The following is a 21,311-nucleotide window of genomic DNA, read 5'->3' on the forward strand; positions in this document are numbered from 1 at the left end:
AGAAGATGCTCAACATCATTAAGTCATTAGGGAATGCAAATTAAAAACACTTCATGGGGCGCCTGGGTGGCTCAGTGGGTTAAAGCCTCTGCCTTCGGCTCAGGTCATGATCTCAGGGTCCTGGGTCCTGGTCCTGCTCAGCAGGGAGCCTGCTTCCCTTCCTCTCTCTCTGCCTGCCTCTGCCTACTTGTGATCTCTGTCTGTCAAATAAATAAATAAAATCTTTTTAAAAAATAAATAAATGAAAAATAAAAAATAAAAACACTTCATCACGTCCACTAGAATGGCTACAAAGAAAAGGACAACATGATAAAGAAAGTGGAACCCTCATAGATTGCCAGTGGGAATATAAAAGGATGTAACCTATTTGGAAAACAGTGGCAACTTCTTAAGAAGTTAAACATGAATTTTTACTGTTCAACCCAACAATTCCATTCCTAGCTATCTCAAGAAAAAAGAAATCATGTATGTCCACACAAAGATTTCTGCTCCGACGTTCACAGGGCCATAACTCACTATGGTCAAAAAGTGGAAACCATGTCCATCAACAGATGAACAGATAAACATAATGTGGTATATCTACATAACGGACTACTACACTAGGAGAGGAATAAAGTTCTCATACACATTACAACATGGTGGATCCTAGAAAATATTACGCTAAGTAAAGAAGCTAGCCACAAAAAACTACATTTGGCATGATTTTATAAAATCTCCAGAAAAGGCAAATCTACTACACAGAAAGCCTATATACAGAGTGGTCACCTGAAGTTGAGAATCAGAAGAGACACTAACTGCCAATCAAACGCAAGGGTTCTTTCTAAGGGGACAGAAATGTTATAAAACCTGATTATAGTGATGATTGCGTTAACTGTAATTTTACTAAAAATCACTTAATTGTACACTTAAAAATGTCAATTTTTTGGCATGTAAATTTTTTTTTTTAAGATTTTATTTATTCATTTGACAGACAGAGATCACAAGTAGGCAGAGAGGCAGGCAGAGAGAAAGGAAGGGAAGCAGGCTCCCCGCTGAGCAGAGAGCCTGATGCAGAGCTCGATCCCAAGACCCGAGATCATGACCTGAGCTGAAGACAGAGGCTTTGACCCACTGGGTTGTATAATATTTCATGTATGTAAATTACATACATGTAAATGTAAATTAACCCACTGGCATGTAAATTATTTCAGTGAAGCTACTTAAGTTAAAAAAAGAAAAAAGAAAGAAAAAAAAAAAAGAAAAAAGAAAAAGCAGCCCTAAGTTTATTTGTACAGAATCAAAGGGAAGTAGGCGTACTTACCGTAATTGAAGCTCAGACTCCACTAAAAAGCACAAGAACTTTTGCCCACATAGGTCAGATGTAATAAACACTTTTGAGGCCTGTGAATTTTTCTCTCTGTAGTAGATACATTAATAAAGTAACTATCAGCATTGGTTCCAAAATCTGCCACTATAACTCTTAATGAAAATATCCTGCAAGAAATCTTAAAACTACTTGGGCCAAGCAGTAACACTGAAGACCCCACAACACTTCTAAGACTGGAACTTCATGATCTCTGAGATTCCTTTCAGTTCTTTGATTCTGAGTCCATTCCACAGCTTTTTGGGGAATAAATTATAATAAATTTAATCATTAACAATGACCTTCTTAATTCCATACTAGTGAAGTTATGTACTGTTAAAGCTGCAAACTTGAATTTCTATCCTTTAAAGGTTGTAAGGGGTCAGACCTCTTATAACATGACCTCTCCTGTCCATCCTCACTCAGATTAGGCTCTACTTTATCCCTCTTTCTGAAACCATATCTCTAATTTCCAAAGATTTCTTTCTGGAGTGGTACAGAAGACCATAATCCTATAAAATAATAACCTGCAATATATTAAATTTACCAACAGATATTTAAAGACAAACAATTTTTAAATGTAGGAAACTTTTATTTCATTTATGAGGAACAAAACCAGAGAAGCTACTTCAACACTGTATTCACACTTTACTTTCCACACTTTACTATTCCCTAACCCCTAAGAACATGCATTTGCCTTCTGCGGCACAGAGAAAATGCGACTGTAAGGCTTGGGCCCAGCCTCCTGCCCTTGTATCTAATAACCATCACTGTCTTTTGTCTTTCTCCTGAAGGCTAATCTCTCTGCTTGCGCTCCTTTCTGGTTCCTCGTTCTATCTGTCATTTCCTCTCTCCTGTACTTCCGATGCTTTCCCTACGTTGAGTATCATCCTTGCAGCCTACTCTCTCATATAAAGATAAAAATCTTGAGATATGAAGATGGACTGAATAATAAATGATATAAAGGACTTACTGTTAATTGGGTGTAAAAAATGGTATTGTGGTTAGGTAAGATGTCTTTATATTTTAGAGATGCTCACTGAGGTATTTAGTCACAAAGACTAATTTTCTCTAATGTAATTCAACAGGAACAAAAGTCTCCCTTGACCCTGAGACTCCCTCTAATATTGTATCCCCATCCCCAATCCATAAAATAATCTATATGTCAACGTTCACTTCCTCAGTCCCCATTCACACCATTCCACTCCACAGCACCTCTCCCAAGTGCTCTGGCTAAGGTCACCAGCCAACTCACTGCCAACCAGGTATGTCCTGAGTTCACCGCTTAGTGCCACACCTCACCAACACCTGGCAATACTGGCAACTTTCTTTCTGAAAGGCTCTCTTTTCCAGTGTCCCATGACACTTCTGCTGCCTCTCACACCTAAGCTTTCTTGCTCTCTCTATAGCAGTTGTATTTTTTTCTCTTTTTACCCCCAAAAGCTTAGGTTTCCAAGACTTCAGTCCCTAGCTCTCTTCTGACTCTACACAACCAGATCAATTATTTGGAGGTCTTGGACCCCCTATGAGAATCTAATGAATGTTAAAACCTTCTCCTTAGGAAAAGTCTTATAAACTAATGTGCACATGATTACTGTATGATGCTAGGTCACTAGACCCTCTGCAACCGCAAGCTCATCCCCAGGCCCTCCAGGAACCTGATGTCTACACGATCCTTAACTTCTAATCCACCTCCCTTGCCTCAATCACCACGTACAAGCCAACAACTCCCACATTTATTGCTCTGCTCTTTCCCCTAAGTTTATGACCCACACATAAAGCACCTTAACAGCCCTCATCAAATAGAGCAGCCCTGAAGGGCAATCTTTCTCTCAACCGTCCCCATTCCCAACCCTTGCCCTTCCTTCCAGCATAAGCAAAGTGAGAGTATTTGTATATATCACACACTCATACTTCTGAACTTCTGTTCTGATCATCCTACCTACTGCACCCTTCTTCCCTTTCCCATCCAGCAAATACCTACTATTCATCTTCCCAAAGCCCTACCAGCAGAGTACGCAGTGCCTCTGTGTCACCAACTTCAGCTTTCTCTTTTTCAGGATAGGGACAGTGACCAATTTGCCTGTTAACCCACAACCACTAGCATACACACTGGAACTGGCTGAATGAATGATTGATCAAAGACAACATAAAAGGAGAAAGACCACCCAGAATAGAGGTCTAAGTTGCATATCCCAGAAACAACTCCTGACACTCAACTAACATAAAGATAGAACTTTAAAAAAACACTATTAAAACCCCGAGTTTTTAATCTACAGAAATTAGTTGCTTCTCTCTAAAACATCAAACACCTCAAATCTAAGAGATTCTTACTACTATAGAAGAAATAGGAAATGACAAAATACTTTTATAATCCCTTTTAATATCATTAATAGCCTCTTGAAACTGAGGCAGCCTTAACACTTATCTCTACATTTTTATAAGTATTAATAACTGACTATATTAAAAGACTAAAGGAAACTCTAAGCAAAACACCAAGGGTTTTCTAAGACTTGTACCAACATTTTTCTTTGAATATAAAAATATATGTCCCAAACCTTATGTTAGTAATCGTTTCTGTCCATAAATGGTCAATACAAAGTTCAGGAACAATTGGCTCTGTTTCTGGTGCAAGGAAGGAGCCATTAGAATTACTATTTGGAGAATGAGAAATACTATGTCTCTTTGGAGACTGATTATGGCTTGAAAGGTTGAACCTCTGCACCCCTGAAAAAGAGTGCACTCCTAAGGCAGGAGAATGAGCACGACTGCAAAATAAACAGAGAGAGGGCATCACAATTAACAAGGCAGGCTGACAGAACATGCTTTCCAATCACACTTCCTGAAACTTTTATGTAACAACTGCATTCCTGGTATAATCCCTGTCAGGAACAAATTTTTTTAAAAGGGAATAACTATTTAAATGGCTCACATTACGTGTTTTATTGTATTCTAAAGATTTAAAATTCTTCTTAAAATTCAATCTTTATAATTTTAAAAATGAAAATTTGTTCATTTCTGCCTCAGAACATGAACTGTTTTTGTATTCAGAAAGGTCCAAACTACATTCCTACATATTGATATGTACATACCAACAAAAATATGTCCCCCCATTACCAGATAGATACTAGTAAAAATGAAAAAGCTCATACAAGGACCAAAAACAAGGAAAGAGAAACCAAAATATTTTTGCAATTAATATTCATCAAAATGCTGCCACTTAATGATGGAAATGAGGCAACGAATCTTATGACAAGCACAGGCAGCTTCTAAATAGGACTCACTTAAAAAAACTAACTTTTACTTAGCAACACAACTGGGATAATCACTATTTTCCCTAAAAAAAAACCCAAGAGCTATCAACAGAGATTTTAAATCCTTCAAAACATTAAGAGAAAGTTTGAAAAGAAGGTATCTCTTTCTTGGGCTATCTTGTTTAAAACAAGGAAACACTTCCACACTTAATTCCCACCTTAGAGCTGCCATGTTGGAAATAGAAGGTGAACGAGAGTGTAGACTGGGTGAGGAGGTCGAGCGACTCTGACTGTGAATGGAGGAGTAATTCTGGAAAGGTGAAGCCACGGGGGAATCTCCTTTGGAGAGGCTTCTGAGGTGTGCTGTGAGGGAGCTACTACTGGCCACATTCTGTGGGGTTCCCCCCTGTTCAGAGAACTTTAAGACAACATTCTCTTCCTTAAGTCAAAATGATGAGAAGGAGGAAAAAAAAGGCAATAATTAGATTAAAAGGGTAATTTCCTGGTGAGAATTCAGGGTAGAAGCCAGTTATTAAAGACACAATACTTCTTTTTTCCTAAGAAGCTCAATGCATTTCACAAATGATTCTTCCAAATACATGTGAAAAGTTTTCAGTGTTAACTATCCTTTCATGTTAAGAAGTGACTTGCCTTTATCCTTACCTCTGTTTTGACTCTCCGAAGAGCCCACACAGAATGCAAACTTTGAACAGTGTCATAGGTCATTATAATGGAGGGGTCAGTGTTGAGAAAAACAATTTTCATTGCATGATCTACAACATACTGCACTCTTGAACCAAAAAGACCTTAAAGATAAAACAGAAATGATCAGATATTGAACAATGAACTTCACAAGACAATTATAGAAATGACTTTCTATAATTCCTAAAGAGAAACCCAGCCAATTAAGACACAAAAATCCACTAATATACAATTACCCTGAATTTTTAAATTTACTTTGGGCAACAACTTCCTCAACCTACATACAGAATACAGTTTCAATTCACATACATGCAATTACATGTTGAAGATGGGCCACAGGTAGGTCTGTGACTACTCAACAACTAACTGATCTGCAAACTGCAATCAACTATCCTGCCAAGTTTGACCTCTTGACTGTTTTTCTTCCATATGAAATCTGTCCCCTGTAATAACTATTCAAACAGAGCTGAACAGTACACTATTTACTAAGTATACTTACAAAATAAGTTTTTCCTAGTGAGTTTAGCTTTTACTTCTATAGTACCCTGAACTGATTTCTATAACCTTATCTGACAGCTTCCTAAATGCCTCCCTTCCCTCCCAGGGGGAATCCCTCCATTTTAATTTTAAATATTTTATAAAAATAAGAGGTATTTTATAAAGAAACAAATAAAAATCACTCATAATTCCATCTCAAAATATCCACTCTTAATACATTAGGGAACATTCCTTTTTTAGTGTTTTTTTCCTACATGTATACACACACTTTTTATGCCTTTACAAAAATTAAAATCACTGTACTTAGTTTTATATTCTACCTAACATTATGCACAAGCAATTCCTGAGGTCATTAAATATTACTCAAAAACATGATCAATAAGGTTCACACCATCCTAACATGTTTATTTAGGTTGTCTGTAATTGTTACCAGTATAATACAGAATTATCAACAAACTTTTCAGTATAAGGCCAGAGAATAAATAGCTTACGCTTTGTGGACCACATAATGACTGTTGCATAATGTTTTTTTCTACAACCCTTTAAAAAGATTAAAACCATTCTTAGCTCATAAGCTATACAAAAACAAGCTGTTGGCTGGATTTAACCCGTGGGCTGCAGTTTAAGCAGTTTAAGTTTAAGAATACAAGATTAAAAACCTCAGTGGAATTTCAGAATATGTTCTTGGGATAAAGTCCTACAAGTAAAATTGGTCAAAAAATATAAACACTTTTTTTCAGTTTTCAAGTCCTCATTATTTATAATTACCTATCATGTTTGGCCACATTTAAATTTTTAAGATAAGCAACTAGAAATACCTTAAGAAATACTAAAAGTTCTGCATCTCAGCAAATTGTTTTATTATGAGCACAGAAAATGAGTTATTAAAATTTACACAGAAGAGGCCTAAGAACCTATACTTTTTTCAACAAAAAAAAATTATAGTTCATTTAAATATTATTCATTTACTTATGAATGAAGAACAGAATCCAGTCATCTACAGATAGGGTAGCAAATATATCAATATTCTTGATTGATTATAGGCCCTATTTTTAATAAAAGAATAACTATTAATACAATTAATAACATTTAATAACATTTAACAATAAATTAATAAAATAACAATTAAAAAACAATACCATAGTATTCAAGTTCTTACTTTAATATAATTTTTCGTAATAAAAATATTTAACTACATTATTTCTATAAAACAAGCCCAATTTTCATAAAGCTCTTCCATTTCCTCCTATCCCCCAAATTTAAAAAAGTTTATGTGAAAGAATTTATTTTAAAAAAAAGGAATGAAAGAATTTATAAAAATACACTTACTTCCGGATTTACAAACAAGTGGGGTTATTTCATCCAGCGGATGCAGCATGCTGAACATAGTGGGTAAAGGTTCTCTAGTAATAAACAAATAATCAGTCAATCACCAACACAAAATGATTCCATTTATGTGCAAATTTTGTACTTTCCTTGCAAAGAAATATCTTCTCCAGATTATACAGGCAACTAGAAATCCATCATCTCAAAAAGCAAGCCTCTAAACTTTTTACATACTATTTCTCACAGTATCTTCTACTTCATTCCTGGAAATATCTCTTTGTACATGGTAATTCTATGCATGCACACACACAGGGAAATCAACACAGCCCAGGGAATCTCTACATACAGGAACCATCACATTACAGAGCCAATGGAGTAATAAGCATAAGGTAGTCTTTTTTGCTTTTTTTTTTTTTTTAACCTTCCTTAGTGGCAGTGTGTCTCTGGCAGCTAAGAAAGAAATTTGGTGTTCTATATCCATTTACAAAAAAGTGTCACAAAAAAGGAAGAAAAACATCAAGTGAATAAAAAGGCTATATTTTTTTTTAAGGAGTGATTAAAAAGGACAAAAAACAGGCCTTCTGTCTAAACACAGAAAGATTAAAATCTACAAGCAATTTTTTAAAAACAATGTCTATTATATACACCAGACTATGACAAGTGAGCTCACAATTTATTAGGGAGACAAGATAAACATGCTACCAATAAGCACCTACCATTTATTGTGCATCTAATATGTCCTAAATCTTACATCATATATTACATATGTCAGCTCATTTAATCTTTGCATAAATCCTAAGAGGTAAATGACAGTACTTCTGTGACAGATAAGGAAACTAAAGCTAAGAAAGCTCTACTGACTTGCCCAAAGTAACACAGTAAAACAGTAATGGCTCTAAGAACAATCTTTATATCCACTGAGTATGTGCTCGTTTAATTTTACTATGGAGGGGAGGAGGGAAGCAGTAAATAATTAAGTGCCATGTCAGAAGTAGCCCTCATAAGTGTACAGTACTGAGATGAGAAAATTGCATTTATCTATGCTGTCAGCACGGAAATTATCATCGTCCCGAACTTTTAGGTAAACAATTTTACCTCAAAACCAGCACCAAAAAGCCCAAATAATAATATACTGAACTGAGTAAAATGGATACCTGGGTGGACCTGGAGGTACCTCATGTGTAGAACTGCTTCGTTCAAACAACAATCCATACTTGGTGGGCCAAACATTTGCAACCTATCAGGTAAAAGGATAGGAAAAAACAGAAATAAAAGAAATTACTCTTTGTAACATGTGCTTAGGAAACTGTAGAACATTAAGATCTTCTTCCAACTTAAAGCTTCACAAAACAATGTGATCATTAGCAATATTTTTTTTAGTCCAAGACAAAATCAAACTTAAGAAAGAGTGCAATCAGAAATTCCTGCCACTGGCTAGTAACAGTACCAAAATGACAATGTGATGATGGGAAACAGGAAAAAGACAGTAATCTTCTTCACATGCTTTAATATTCCAAAATGCTTTCTTTTTATAACTTAAACTGAAAAAAATCCCTCAGAAAAAAACTCCATAATCCACTTCATTAAATAATTTATTTTTTATGCAAAGGATGGAAAAATGGATTAAAACTGTTAAAATTTGGTTACTTTATTTGAATAAAAATGACGGTCTTGATTACTACGAAGCATAAGAATAGCAATAGTTCTGCACCTAATTAATTCAAGAATATTCTACAACAAAACACAAAAATAGTGAAATACTCAAATTACCTGAAAAGGTAAAGAAGCTATGTAATCCTTCCCTTCTATGCTATGCATGTTGATACATGAGCTTTGCAATATACATATGCATTTTTCTACCTCATCACTACCTGAAAAGAAATGATACAAGATTTATGCATTTAAAAAAAAAAAAAACTCAACAATCACAAACTACAATTCCCAACAGGACAAGTTATTTAACATACCATAAAAAAAAATGATTAGGCTAAATCACTATTATTAGTGGCTACTTATTTGAACAATAACAACAAAAAATAAGCAAGGAGATAAACATTTGGAGTAAGATGAAGTAAAATTTCAAAAAGAAACTTACTGTAGGCCTTCTCAGACTTATCCTGTGATATGATGAAGTCACACCACAATGCCTAAAATCAAAACAAAATGCTTACCTGAGAAAATTGTATCTAAATAACAACCTATTCACTAATGGTATCTGATTAATAACAATTACACCTACATAATACCTGTCTCTCCTTATCAGCTCAATACATACACCACTGGAACAAAAAAGAATAAGATAAAATAAAATCAGATTAATGATAAATATAAGGAAAGACAAACAGTGTCTGCAAATAAGTTTTAGAAAGCTAAAGAGTTATCAGAAGGGTTCAAAATTGCAAAGCCATTTTATAATCTCCAGACTTACCCAATGATCTTAACTTTCTCAGACTCTCCTAGACTCATTTTAGAAAAAAAGCTTTAGAAAAATTAACATTTTCCTTTCTTAAAGGCCCCTCTTATAAAATACAAATTAAGAAAAAAACCATTAGGCTTCAACTGGCATGCTTGACAATCACCTATTGAAACTGTTTAACAGCATTTTTATGTTTTATTTTTTTAATTGTGGTAAAATATATGCAACATAAAACTTACCACTTAAACCATTTTTGGGGGGGGGGTGGCGAGAAAGAGGGAGAAAGAGAATCTTAAGCAGGCTCCATGCCCAGTGCAGAGCCAGACTTGGGGCTCAATCTCATGACCATGAGATCATGACCTGAGCAGAAAATGAGAGTTGGATACTTAATCGACTCAGCGACCCAGGCACCCCCACTTATAAACAATCTTAAGAGAAAGGAGACAAGGGGCGCCTGGGTGGCTCAGTGGGTTGGGCCGCTGCCTTCGGCTCAGGTCATGATCCCAGGTCCTGGGTTCGAGCCCCGCATCGGGCTTTCTGCTCAGCAGGGAGCCTGCTTCCTCCTCTCTCTCTGCCTGCCTCTCTGCCTACTTGTGATTTCTCTCTGTCAAATAAATAAATAAAATCTTTGAAAAAAAAAAAAAGAGAAAGGAGACAAGAAAAAGAGACAATATATCTAACCACATACCAATGGAATCTAGTAAACAGGCAATCATTCTTGGGAGAAATTAAGATGGAAACACAGAAGCAAAGAACTATCTGGACATCATCAAAACCATTTTTCACATCTACACTAACCGTATGAATTACATAGAGAAAAATCATCATCAAAAAGATCACTGGCAGGGCATCTGGGAGGCCTAGTTGGTTGAACACCCCAACTTTTGATCTCAGCTCAGATTGTGATCTCAGGGTCATGAGACTGAGGCCCACCTAGGTCTCCATGCTGGATATGGAACCTGCTTGGGATTCTCTCTCCCTCACTCTCTGCCCCTTCCCCAGCTTACAAAAGCGTGTACGTGCATGCACTCTCTGAAATAAATAAATAAAATCTTTTAAAAAAAGATCATTGACTTTAACACTTCTGAACAGAAACAGAAACACTTTCACACATGCCCTCAAGTTTCAAAATAATTCAGTTTATCTTTCCCAATAAATTGTTAGTGCTCATCAGGAAAAGAGTTCATGGAAAAATAATAAGTAATAAGTAGTATCAGGTACAAAGGTTTCAGTGTATACCAATAAGAAATTTAGTATTAGTCAAAAGCCTCATCTCATAAACAGCCTAACAATCCAACTACTATAAATGTATTCCTTTTTCCCTCAACTTTCTTTCTAAAAATCCTCAATAATTTGAAGTAGTACACTGAAAATCTGTCTCACCTAAATCTAAGTTACTAGTATTTCACCGTATCTGTTTGTGTCCATGTGGGATTGAGGGGGCATTATTTGAATCATGTCATGACACTTTACCCCTCAACATTTCATCATGCACGTCCTGCAAATAAAGATGTTTTCCTATATACCCACAAAATCATCATCCTGCCTAAGAAAAACTTTCTAACATCACTTAATACCCAGTCCGTTTGCAAGTTTTGCAAATTTTCCCAAAAAATGTCTTTTTTGGCCCATTTTCTAAAATGGCCAATTCAATTGGAAGTTCATTCAACAAGTTTCAAAAAATACTGCATTTGATGCCCTTTTACTCTTTTTTAACTAGAGCAGTCCCCACCTTTTCTTTCTTTCTCCCTGACCTTTTTTTGGTCCCTAACTTTTTTTTTTTTTTAAGATTTTATTTATTTATTTAACAGAGTTCACAAGTAGGCAGAGAGGCAGGCAGAGAGAAGGAGAAGCAGGCTCCCCACCGAGCAGAGAGCCCGATGCGGGGCTCGATCCCAGGACCCTGAGACCATGACCTGAGCTGAAGGCAGAGACTCAACCCACTGAGCCACCCAGGTGTCCCTGTCCCTAACTTTTTAAAGAGACCAGAATTGCAAACTATCCCCCAACTGTTTTCTCACAGTGTTTTTTTTTTTTAACTTTTTTTATGGGAAATTTCAAATATGTATTAAGTAAAAGGAATAGCAATTAATTCCCATCTGCCAGCTTCAATAATTATCAAGCTTTGGCCATTCTTGTTTCATCTACACCTCCAAGCCACTCCTCATTTCCTGATATTTTAAAAACCGATCCTATTGTCCCCATATTTCCTAAAACTAAAAGTTAACTCTAGATAGTCAAGTATTTCTGGGAAGAAAACTTAGTAGATGACAACATGTATTTCATGCTGCATTACAGCTCGAGGTGCATATTACTACTTCGCCTCACTACCAGTGCCGATAAAGTCAATCAATGTGGTTGAGGCAGAGACCAACAGATACCTCCAAAGTAGAGATACAGTTGTTCCTTCACATTAACAAGTAAGCCACAGGGTGACACCTTGGCGCCATGGTCACATCCTTTTACTCAATAGTGTTAGTGTCCATTAACAATCACTGTCTCTTATCAGTTTACACTGGAGGTTAAAAAATGGTAATTTCTTTTTTCTTTTTTTTTTTTTTAAGATTTTATTTATTTATTTGACAGACCAAGATCACAAGTAAGCAGAGAAAGTAGGCAGAGAGAGAGGAGGAAGCAGGCTCCCCGCAGAGCAGAGAGCCCGATGTGGGTCTCGATTCCAGGACCCTGGGATCATGACCTGAGCTGAAGACAGAGGCTTTAACCCACTGAGCCACCCAGGCTCCCAAAAAATATTAATTTCTAATCCTACCATTCCCTTTTAATTTATTCACCAGCATTTTATAAATAAGGGTTTTCCCTCATTAACTGGAGATGAACTGCATGTCTTCCAAAAAGGCAGGGCAAGTGCTTAATTCTTTCCCTTTAATTACCAATTTTAGAAGAGTTCATTTTAATAGCCAACTATAATGATAGCAAAGTAGGCTATTTTCCTTTCCCTTTCTATTACTCTAAACCCAAATTTTTATTCAATACTCTGCAAATCAATTATAATCATATGTTAAAACATTTTTGTCCCCTTAACATCTTATAAATTTTTATTGACAATAAATCAAATTAATCAAAGACAATGTTTAAAGATTATCATTAAACTGACAAAGGACAGTATTAAAAAAGTGAGGACAAAGAAAACAAGTGAAATTTTTATTTTCCTACTATTATCTTCACTACATTTTTAAATATATGTCCGGCTGCTGGGATCATCCAACTATGTTTTCATCACTTCTGTTAAATTCTAGGACAAAAGCTTTTCATAAAAAAAGTGTTAAATAGTCAAGGAAATGCTAAAATTCCAATCAACTCACCTGTTGAACAGGGCTGTCAACTGTAAACGCTTTATAAACAGCCAATGCCTGGCTTTTACTTCCTTTGCTCCAGATCACCATATTTCCAGCCACATAGAGTTCCTCGTCATAATCCACTTCTTCTCCAATTTCACTGACGCCCTTCCTTAACTGCCAGCTTTCCTTAAAAATTAACAAATGTAAGACATGTTAAAGCACTCTCTTTTACAACAGTATGGAACAAGATTTATTAATTAAATCAAATGGTCATCCAGATACAAGTCTCCTACACTCTCTCTCTGCCTGTGGAGTAAGACTCAATCTCTTGGAAGGTCTGGTGCCACTGATTAACAGAGTGGGTGTGTATTATAAATCTTACATGACTTCATGAACAAAAATTTACTCAAAAATTCTCTATATTAACTGCCTTATAACACATTATCCTGCCAAAAATATAAACAAGCAAAAACAATCCTATCTATACAATGAAACCAACATACTGGGGACACTAAAAAGGTGTATTAAGCATATGTGGGGATGATGGAAAGAGTAGTGAGGTACACATGGGAATCACCAGCAGAGTTAATGCATAATACAGATTTCCCTATTTCACGACTGCATATACGCTCACCTTCCTTCCCTTGTCCTACCCATCAAAAGGAATGGGAACCAGAAAGGTTTAAACCTCTCCTCTGAGATTTTGGTATCACAAAGGGATAGGAAAAGGGCATAAGGCGGGAAAGATTGATTTTCTGACACACACTTGCATCTCATTCCCCTACTTTATCTACTCGTGTAGCATTTCTTTTCTCCTCTAGAAATATACAGGTCTTTTGCAGTAGGAACCATTTCTAACTCTACAATCTACTCATCAAATAACATGAAATCTGGTCTCTACATACTAAGTGAAGTGGAGGTTTAAAATAGACCATAATCATACTACTGAAATTGACACTCATTATGGCACCATGAGTTACACATGTCTAAATAAACAGTTATGTGGAGGGCCTGGGTGGCTCAGCGGGTTAAGCCTCTGCCTTTGGCTCAGGTCATCATCTCAGGGTCTTAGGATCAAGTCCCACATCAGGCTCTCTGCTCAGTGGGAAGCCTGCTTCCTCCCCTCTCTCTCTGCTTGCCTCTCTGCCTACTTGTGATCTCCGTCAAATAAATAAATAAAATCTTTAAAATAAATAAACAGTTATGACCCCATAATACAATAATGTCATTATTTTAGCCTTGACTGAAATTTGAATCTCTACTCTACAAGTTGCATCATATTCCTTTCTGTTGCATCTGAGTAGCCTTAAATTACAAAGAGATCACACCACTCTACGTTTCAAAAATATAATGGGAAGCTTAATGGAACCTTCTGTTTCTCGTGTATTGTAACCTCCTGAAGGGATCCCACCAAGCCAGCAGCACCATCAGAAGACCATAACTCAGATGCTGGCTGTAGCTGGCGAAGCTGAAGGTTCAAAGCATTAGGGTGGTGCTTGCAGTGGTCTCGACCGAAAGGAACAAATTCCTGCAAATCCCCGGCTGCAATCATCGTTGCCCTTTCTTCATAGAAGTTCGACATGGGTTCCAAATATCAACATTATTTCTGCATGAATTCAAACACATTCTGGTCAGCTTCTAAAGTCAAAACCAGAATAAAAATATCATAAAAGTTTACAGAAGAGTCATTAATCCTTAGATGAGTGTCAAATAATCCTATCATATTGTAGGTATACAAGTAATCATAACATCAAAGGGCACTCCAGATTTCATGAGAAGCATACCAAAAGGATCACTGGCATACTGAAAGGAAACAACAACAAAAAAATTACTTCTAACTCATCAGTAGTTGAAGTATTGCTTTTGGTTGTCCAGTCCACAAAAGACCTAATAAACTGTCAAATATCATCCACAGTTTTGATACCCCAATTCATTTAAACATGTAATTACAACCAATTCCAATTTTTGCTCAAACCAGAACCAAGGCATGAATAACCCTGGCCATGAAATATTCATGCTTGTAGCAAATTTAAGAGTGCTAGCTTTTAATCTATTACAGCACAGTTCATTAGATGTAGATGAGCTGTGGGTGGAAAAATACTCCTTTACCTCCAAAACATTTCTGTATACAGCAACTGACAGCTAATAAAATTCTGATACTTTGCAATATGGTATGTAAAGTGGAAGCCAGTTCTGAGACAACACCTACATTAGAAATAGGTTTTGTGGCAACACATTTAAACTGCAATCCTCGAACAAAGGAATCAAAACAAACACTTGATGTCAACACCACAGACAACGTTTAGTATCTGGAAAGCACTCAAAGTGAAGAGTTTAATTAAATTTGATTTAGAGTTCTCACTTGAGGTGGTTTTTTTTGGCATCAGTAGTTTTCCTTGCTGCACTATCTCAAAGCCTCTTTAGCTCCTATGCAGCAACCAGGGTTGCAAACCTATTTTGCTGTGAATTAACATTCCTGAGACAACTGTATGTCACAATGGTGGCACTTACTTCCTCCTGCTAAAATTCAGAATTGAGAACAGTTGAATTTAGGACATAACTAATAACGTGCCTTATAAAACTTACAAGAAAACAACAAAACTCTGCTGGTCTTCCTATTTCCTAGTCAACAGGACAGCCAGCATTAAACTTGCGACTTTATCCAACTTCAGTTGTGCAATTTCGAAATGTTATTCTATTAAAACTTTGAGAAAATTACATTATTACAAAATTATTTTAACAGTGCAGTATCTTTTTGTACGATTAAAACATATTTAATACCTTTATAGTACCCCAAATTTCTATGTGTTTACTTATTAGGGCAACATAAAAAGCTACATATAAAAGTACTATATTACATTGATAAGCTATAAATCAAGTTATCGGCATTGTTTACAATAAACAAAAACTACCCTGCCAAAGGTAACCACAAAACTGCTTCGAGAAGAGACCCAAATGCACAGGAAAGGCATCTTGCGTAGAGTCTCCGCAAAAAGGCAGAGCAGGAACAGCCTCTTTAGGGTTAGGTGAAACCAAACAAGCTAAGCCCCTGGGCCTCAAAAAATCCTGTCCGAGAAGCAAGGGGCCGATATAGAAGCTGAGGCCCACATGGGACACTGCGTCTAGCTCTGGAAGGAAGTCGGCGAGGAGCGGCGCGGGGAGGTGCACCCCGGAAAGCCCAGTCAGCAGGCCGGGGACCACTTGGCGCAAACGCGCGCTCAGGGCCTGCTCCTAGGCTCCCAGCCCTCTGGTCACCGAACGCAGGTCAGCTCGGGGCGGGTGCAGGGTCACAGGGCACGCGGTGAACCACCGGACGCTGCGGGCCCAGGCCCACACCTGTGTAACTCTGGACGCGTCAGGCGCGGCGAGCCCCGGCTGCTCCCCGGAGGCGCGGGGCCGAGGGGGCCCGAGGGCAGCGGCGGGGTCGGTCACGGTGACTCCTCGGCCGCTGCAGCTTCTCATTCCCTCTCCCTCCGGAGGAAGGAACGGGCAGCAGCTACTGGCGCGACAGCGAACGACAAGCAGGTACAGACAGGAGTGCTAAGAAGCCACTCAGGCGAGATGTTCAAATGAACGCGTCCATCTTGGCTTTCCCGTCCTGCCTCGCGCAGGGGCGGGGCGGGGTGGAGCGTCGCGGGAGGCGCGCGGCCGGGCCTGGGTCCTAGCGCCTGCGCAGCTGCGGGAAGAAAGCGTGAGGCTGGATGTGCGGGGTTCTTCATCTACCTGCGAGTAAAATGGATCTCCGAATCCGGCCTGTGTCTGCTGGAGTGTGTACCGTGATAGGTCCCTCCTGGCATCCAAGATCTTTCTCCATGTCATGTCATTACAACTGAAACTGCCTCTTAACTCTGAATGAGGAGATATTCAGGCTAGTTTCACTCCAGTCTCCTGGTCCCCAAACGGGAGCTATGTACTTCCAGGCTTAGGACAGAAAGGCACGTGCTGATTTTCTCTCTTTGGCAGGGCACTTTAACTTTTTGGGTTCCGGACCCTTTGAAAAGTTGATGAAAGTTAGGCACCCCCCCCCCCATAAAAACGTAGGGTGCAACTTCTGAGCTTCACAGACACTTCCCCCAAGCGTTTCACAGACAGGGGTTAACCCAGCTTTATCCCTCCCTCTGTGTTTGTGGATTCAACTGTACAATACCACACTTACAGAAACTAGAAAACTTTTCTTAAGCTCTAATCTCCCATTGCGTGATATCTCTGGGTTAAAACTATTGATTAGCGTGTTATTGCCTAAAAAATAAAGTTCAAGTGCTTCATCCAGAAATGTAAAGTGGGCTGAAACTTTACGTCCACTGGGATTCCCCTAACACGTTTTGCACTTCCTGGCCCTGGTATCTTGGTCCATTATCTTCCTTTTATTTGGAATGTCAGCCTTCAGGGTTTAGTTAAACCCCTTTAGGGTTTAGTTTTGTCAAATTCTTCGCTCCAACAGGAAAGAGGCTGCTGAGGACTTAAAGTTTGTGTCCCATCTAAATTCGTGTGTGGAAACGTAATGCCCCATGGGAAGGTATTAGAAAATGGGACCTTTAGGAGGTGCTGAGATCATAAGGGTGGAGTCCACATGAATGGGATTAATGTACTTCTAAAAGAAACCCCACAGAACTCCCTGCCACCAAGTGAGGACACAGCAAAAGACAGCTATCAATGAAGCCGACAGCAGGTGTCACCAGATACCCAATCTGCCAGCACCCTGATCTTGGACATCCCAGACTTCAAAACTGTGAGAAATAAATATTTGTTGCTTATAAGCCAGGCAGTTTATGGTACTTTCGTTATGGCAGCCCAAAAGGACTAAGCCAGAGACTCTTTAAGAAGCTTGAGTAGACCTGCCTTTCACTATAGTCATTTGCCTGAAACCAAAATACCCCAGACTTCCCTGGCCTGATACGAGGAGCAAATTTTGATCAAGGCAAATTGATCAGTAGGAACAAGGCCAGAAGGAGCCAGACAAATAAATTCCCTTTCCTTCTCCCCCAGGTGGACTAGTGTAAGGCATGGTTTCTCTGCACACCTGTCAGGAGATGTGTGTGGCTGAGCGCCCCACCTGCCAAGCTGATTCCTGATGTTCTGGCATCCTGTGGGAAGCAGCTCTAACTCAGCACTTCTTGTCCTTCCTGCTTCCTTTCCCTTTTCCTTCATGCTCTCCAGCTTGAACATCAACACTCATCAAACTTGTCTTTTAAGGAATGCAGGCAGCATAAGCCATAAAGAGCTTCTTATGCTGCTAGTTATCCAATCTGTAAAGCGGAGTCACTGAAAGGATTCAACTCAGCTCTCTGTCCTGAGTGTTCCCCTGCTATTCGCAAATTCTCTCAATTGCTTCTCTGCAACCTTAGCTGACAATGCCCTCTGTGAAGACACCAAGGGGGATGTTGACATTGCCCCTCCGGTAGTCTCAAAGACCATCCGTCCTCAGGTGCCAGAGCAGGGCCATGTTCCCCGAAGAGTGGCCAAACAAGTCATTCTCTCCAATCACAGCACTCCAGAGTCAATCACAGCACTGCTTGCTTTCATGATCTGACAAAATCTCTTAAGAAAGCAAATCTAGCTTCTGCCGCTAACCTCCACTCCTGGGGTCCAAACCACAAACCCGGAAGTTTCAGAGAACAGTCACCTCCTGTTATCTCCATCATCCTCCCATTTTCTTCTGCTAGCATTTGAGGTATCCCCCTTGGTCAGAACATGGAAGCCCTGGTGTAGACTCCTACAGACAGCCAATTTACTGCACTCCTGCCATGTCCTCCAAAGAAGCATGGATTACCTTGAGGCCTCCCGAGGTTGCATTTTGGATACAGATACAGGTATATCCAGTATTATGAAGTAGATCTCTTCTGTTGGTGTACTTACCCAGTAATTAGCAAAATTCTCCATATGTAATTGGTGTGCCAAAAAAATGAATAAAATCCCTGTTTGTCACTTTTAATCTATTTGTGACAAAATATACAAGTTTCTGCATTAGCTATTACTGCATAACAATATTGCCACAAAATGTGTGGGTTAGAATAATGTACATTTATTATGTCACAATTTCTGTGTGTCGGGAGAGAGGCGTATATGGTTCTTCTGCTTAGGGTGTCACAAGGCTGCGATCAAGGTGTTGCTTGGCGTATGGTCTCATCCAGGGCTCTCTTGGGGAAAGTTCTGCTCCCAGGCTCACTCAGAATTTAGTATCTTGTGGTTATAGGACTAGGGGCTTCTGCATTTTGTTGGCTGTCAGCAGGAGGTTGTCCTCAGAAACTAGAGGCCACCCACAGTTCCTTGCCGCTTGGAGTTCCCCAATATCATCAAAGCATGCAAGCCAAGAAGGCAATAGGGCTTACCAGCAAGAAGTCAGTCACAATACCACAAAAGTGACATCTAATCACCTTTGAGGGTTAGAAGGAAGTCACCCTCAGGGGTGAGGGAGCATTACATAAGGAAGCAGAGAGCACCAGAGGCCTTCTCAGAAGCAACCCACTGCTGTCTCCAACATCTATCTGGTAACTATAAGGCCTTAGACTACCCAATTTAACTGAGAGTGAAATGTATGCCAGGTTCTTCCTCTCTTCTGAGCCCTTGCTGTTACCCTTCTTCTGCCCTTCCTCTCTGGGCCTGCCCAGCGCCCTATATCTGCCTGTCTACCAGGCTTGTACTGGGCCCACAGCTGACCACATCCCACCCTCCAGTTCTCAACAACTTCATAATCTCAGAAACTATGAAAGGACTTTGGTTAAAGCCAAGTTTTCTGTGTTTTAACTACTGCAGAGGAGAGACAGTCTGCTTCTCAAATGCCTGAAATCATATGTGATTTTTATAAATTTGAAGAAAAAGGACCCAAAAAGTCAGGGGACCGTTACCAGTTCATTTACATGGTAAGTGAATAACAAGAGGTACAATTAATGAGCTATAACACAATGCTTTCTGAAGGTATTCAGTTTTCCCAAACATGGTTCGCAAATGTGAAGTCAACTCAAGAAAAGGGGTTAGGATTTATATTTGAAGTAGAGTGACCAATCATCCCAGTTTTCCCAGGACTGGGGTTTCCCAGCACACAGGACTTGCAGTTTTAAAAACAGACGTCCCACAGCAAATGAGACTACTGTCACCCTCAATTGAAATGACAAAATACAGGCTTTATACACAGCTGAGCAAACCCTTACTTTCTTGGGTCTTGGGTATTGGGACAGTTCAGGGACATGAACCCCTATATATAAAACAGCATATAAAACACAGTGTCTTCTCCATTTCAAACACATGGCTTGCCTGGATGATCCAACTTTATGTCTCACAACGTCTTTGCAAAAAACAATTACTTGCAAGGTCAGGAACAATTTCCAACATTGCATTGAGCAAACAGGAAGCCTAAAAACCTAGGAAATTAGAGGTTTTATTCATTTAATCAAAACCTGTCCTATCTTAAAGATAAGGTTCATATTTCTGATCTAAAATTTTTCTTTATCAAACAGATGGTTTACAATATTTTGATTACACAATTTAAATGCTACCTTTTCCAATAATGACCCATTTTCCCCAAGAAAAATACAACAATCGGACAACTATAATTAGAGATTAAACTGAGAGTAGGTGGCATGTGGAAACTAAATAATAAAAGATTGTGTTCAACCATTTTTTTTCCAAAGGCAACTCAGGTTAGTTTGATTAGTACATTTTATAACAAGTTCTTGCTTCTCACTTCTGATTTTATTTTTTTATTTTATTTTTTTTTATTTGACAGACAGAGATCACAGTAGGCAGAGAGAGAGAGAGGAGGAAGCAGGTTCTCTGCTGAGCAGAGAGCCCGATTCGGGGCTCAACCCCAGGACCCTGGGATCATGACTGAGCCAAAGGCAGAGGCCACCCACTGAGCCATCCAAGCACCCCTCACTTCTGATCTTAACCAAGAATCCTTTACTGTTTCAGGCCTCTGGGTCTCTTTGCTGTTACTATACTTGCTAAACTAGTAGGTCATAAAACTTGACATGGTGACGGTAATGGACTTCTTCATAGTACAGTGAATATGTTATCGTACGGTACAAAATGGCTACCTGAAGTACAAATGGCAGCAAGCAGTCACTCTGTGGAGGGGACAACAGTTCCCATAAAGTAGCAAGCAACAATTAAGGTAGTGGTTTCTAAAATCCCTCCGTGATAAAGGTATATCCCAGGTAGGGAGACTTTACCAAGTGAGGGTGACTAGTTGAGGCTGGTTGAGAAGAAGTAATACCATATTCTGAGAAAGAACTACACAGCTTGAATTCTCACTTGCCTCTTTAATAGGTTCAGAGTCTATGTGTAAGTGTGTATTTATATGTATATGTGTGTATACATATGTATACATATATATACTATATATATAAATGTATAGTTTTTACATTTCCACCTCTGCAAAAAAAAAAATGTTTTCCAATTTCCACAGGTAAATATGTGCTGTATATCATTCTCTATAGCTTTTTTTTTTTAAGATTTTATTTATTTACTTGACAGAG

General features: G+C 38.7%; 1 protein-coding gene across 4 annotated transcripts in view; it reads right to left on the reverse strand.

Annotated features, from left to right (window-relative positions):
• Positions 1-16,437, reverse strand: part of ANAPC1 (anaphase promoting complex subunit 1) — a 103,307-nt gene extending 86,870 nt beyond the window's left edge. For 2 of the 4 annotated variants that reach the window (XM_047745174.1, XM_047745171.1), the window contains exons 1-12: positions 16,174-16,437; positions 15,424-15,541; positions 14,207-14,443; positions 12,862-13,023; positions 9,218-9,269; positions 8,893-8,993; positions 8,277-8,359; positions 7,126-7,199; positions 5,260-5,402; positions 4,815-5,035; positions 3,901-4,110; positions 1,301-1,396 (exon numbers count right to left, since the gene is read on the reverse strand). In XM_047745174.1, the coding sequence (XP_047601130.1) occupies positions 1,301-1,396; positions 3,901-4,110; positions 4,815-5,035; positions 5,260-5,402; positions 7,126-7,199; positions 8,277-8,359; positions 8,893-8,993; positions 9,218-9,269; positions 12,862-13,023; positions 14,207-14,419 (1,355 nt within the window). In that variant the 5' untranslated portion in view covers positions 14,420-14,443; positions 15,424-15,541; positions 16,174-16,437. The remainder of the gene's footprint in view (positions 1-1,300; positions 1,397-3,900; positions 4,111-4,814; positions 5,036-5,259; positions 5,403-7,125; positions 7,200-8,276; positions 8,360-8,892; positions 8,994-9,217; positions 9,270-12,861; positions 13,024-14,206; positions 14,444-15,423; positions 15,542-16,173) is intronic. The other 2 variants (XM_047745173.1, XM_047745172.1) reach the window with 2 other exon arrangements.
• Positions 16,438-21,311: the final 4,874 nt, after the last annotated feature.

The sequence above is a fragment of the Lutra lutra genome, chromosome 9 (assembly GCF_902655055.1).
Source record: "Lutra lutra chromosome 9, mLutLut1.2, whole genome shotgun sequence".
In the NCBI taxonomy this organism is placed as follows: domain Eukaryota; kingdom Metazoa; phylum Chordata; class Mammalia; order Carnivora; family Mustelidae; genus Lutra; species Lutra lutra.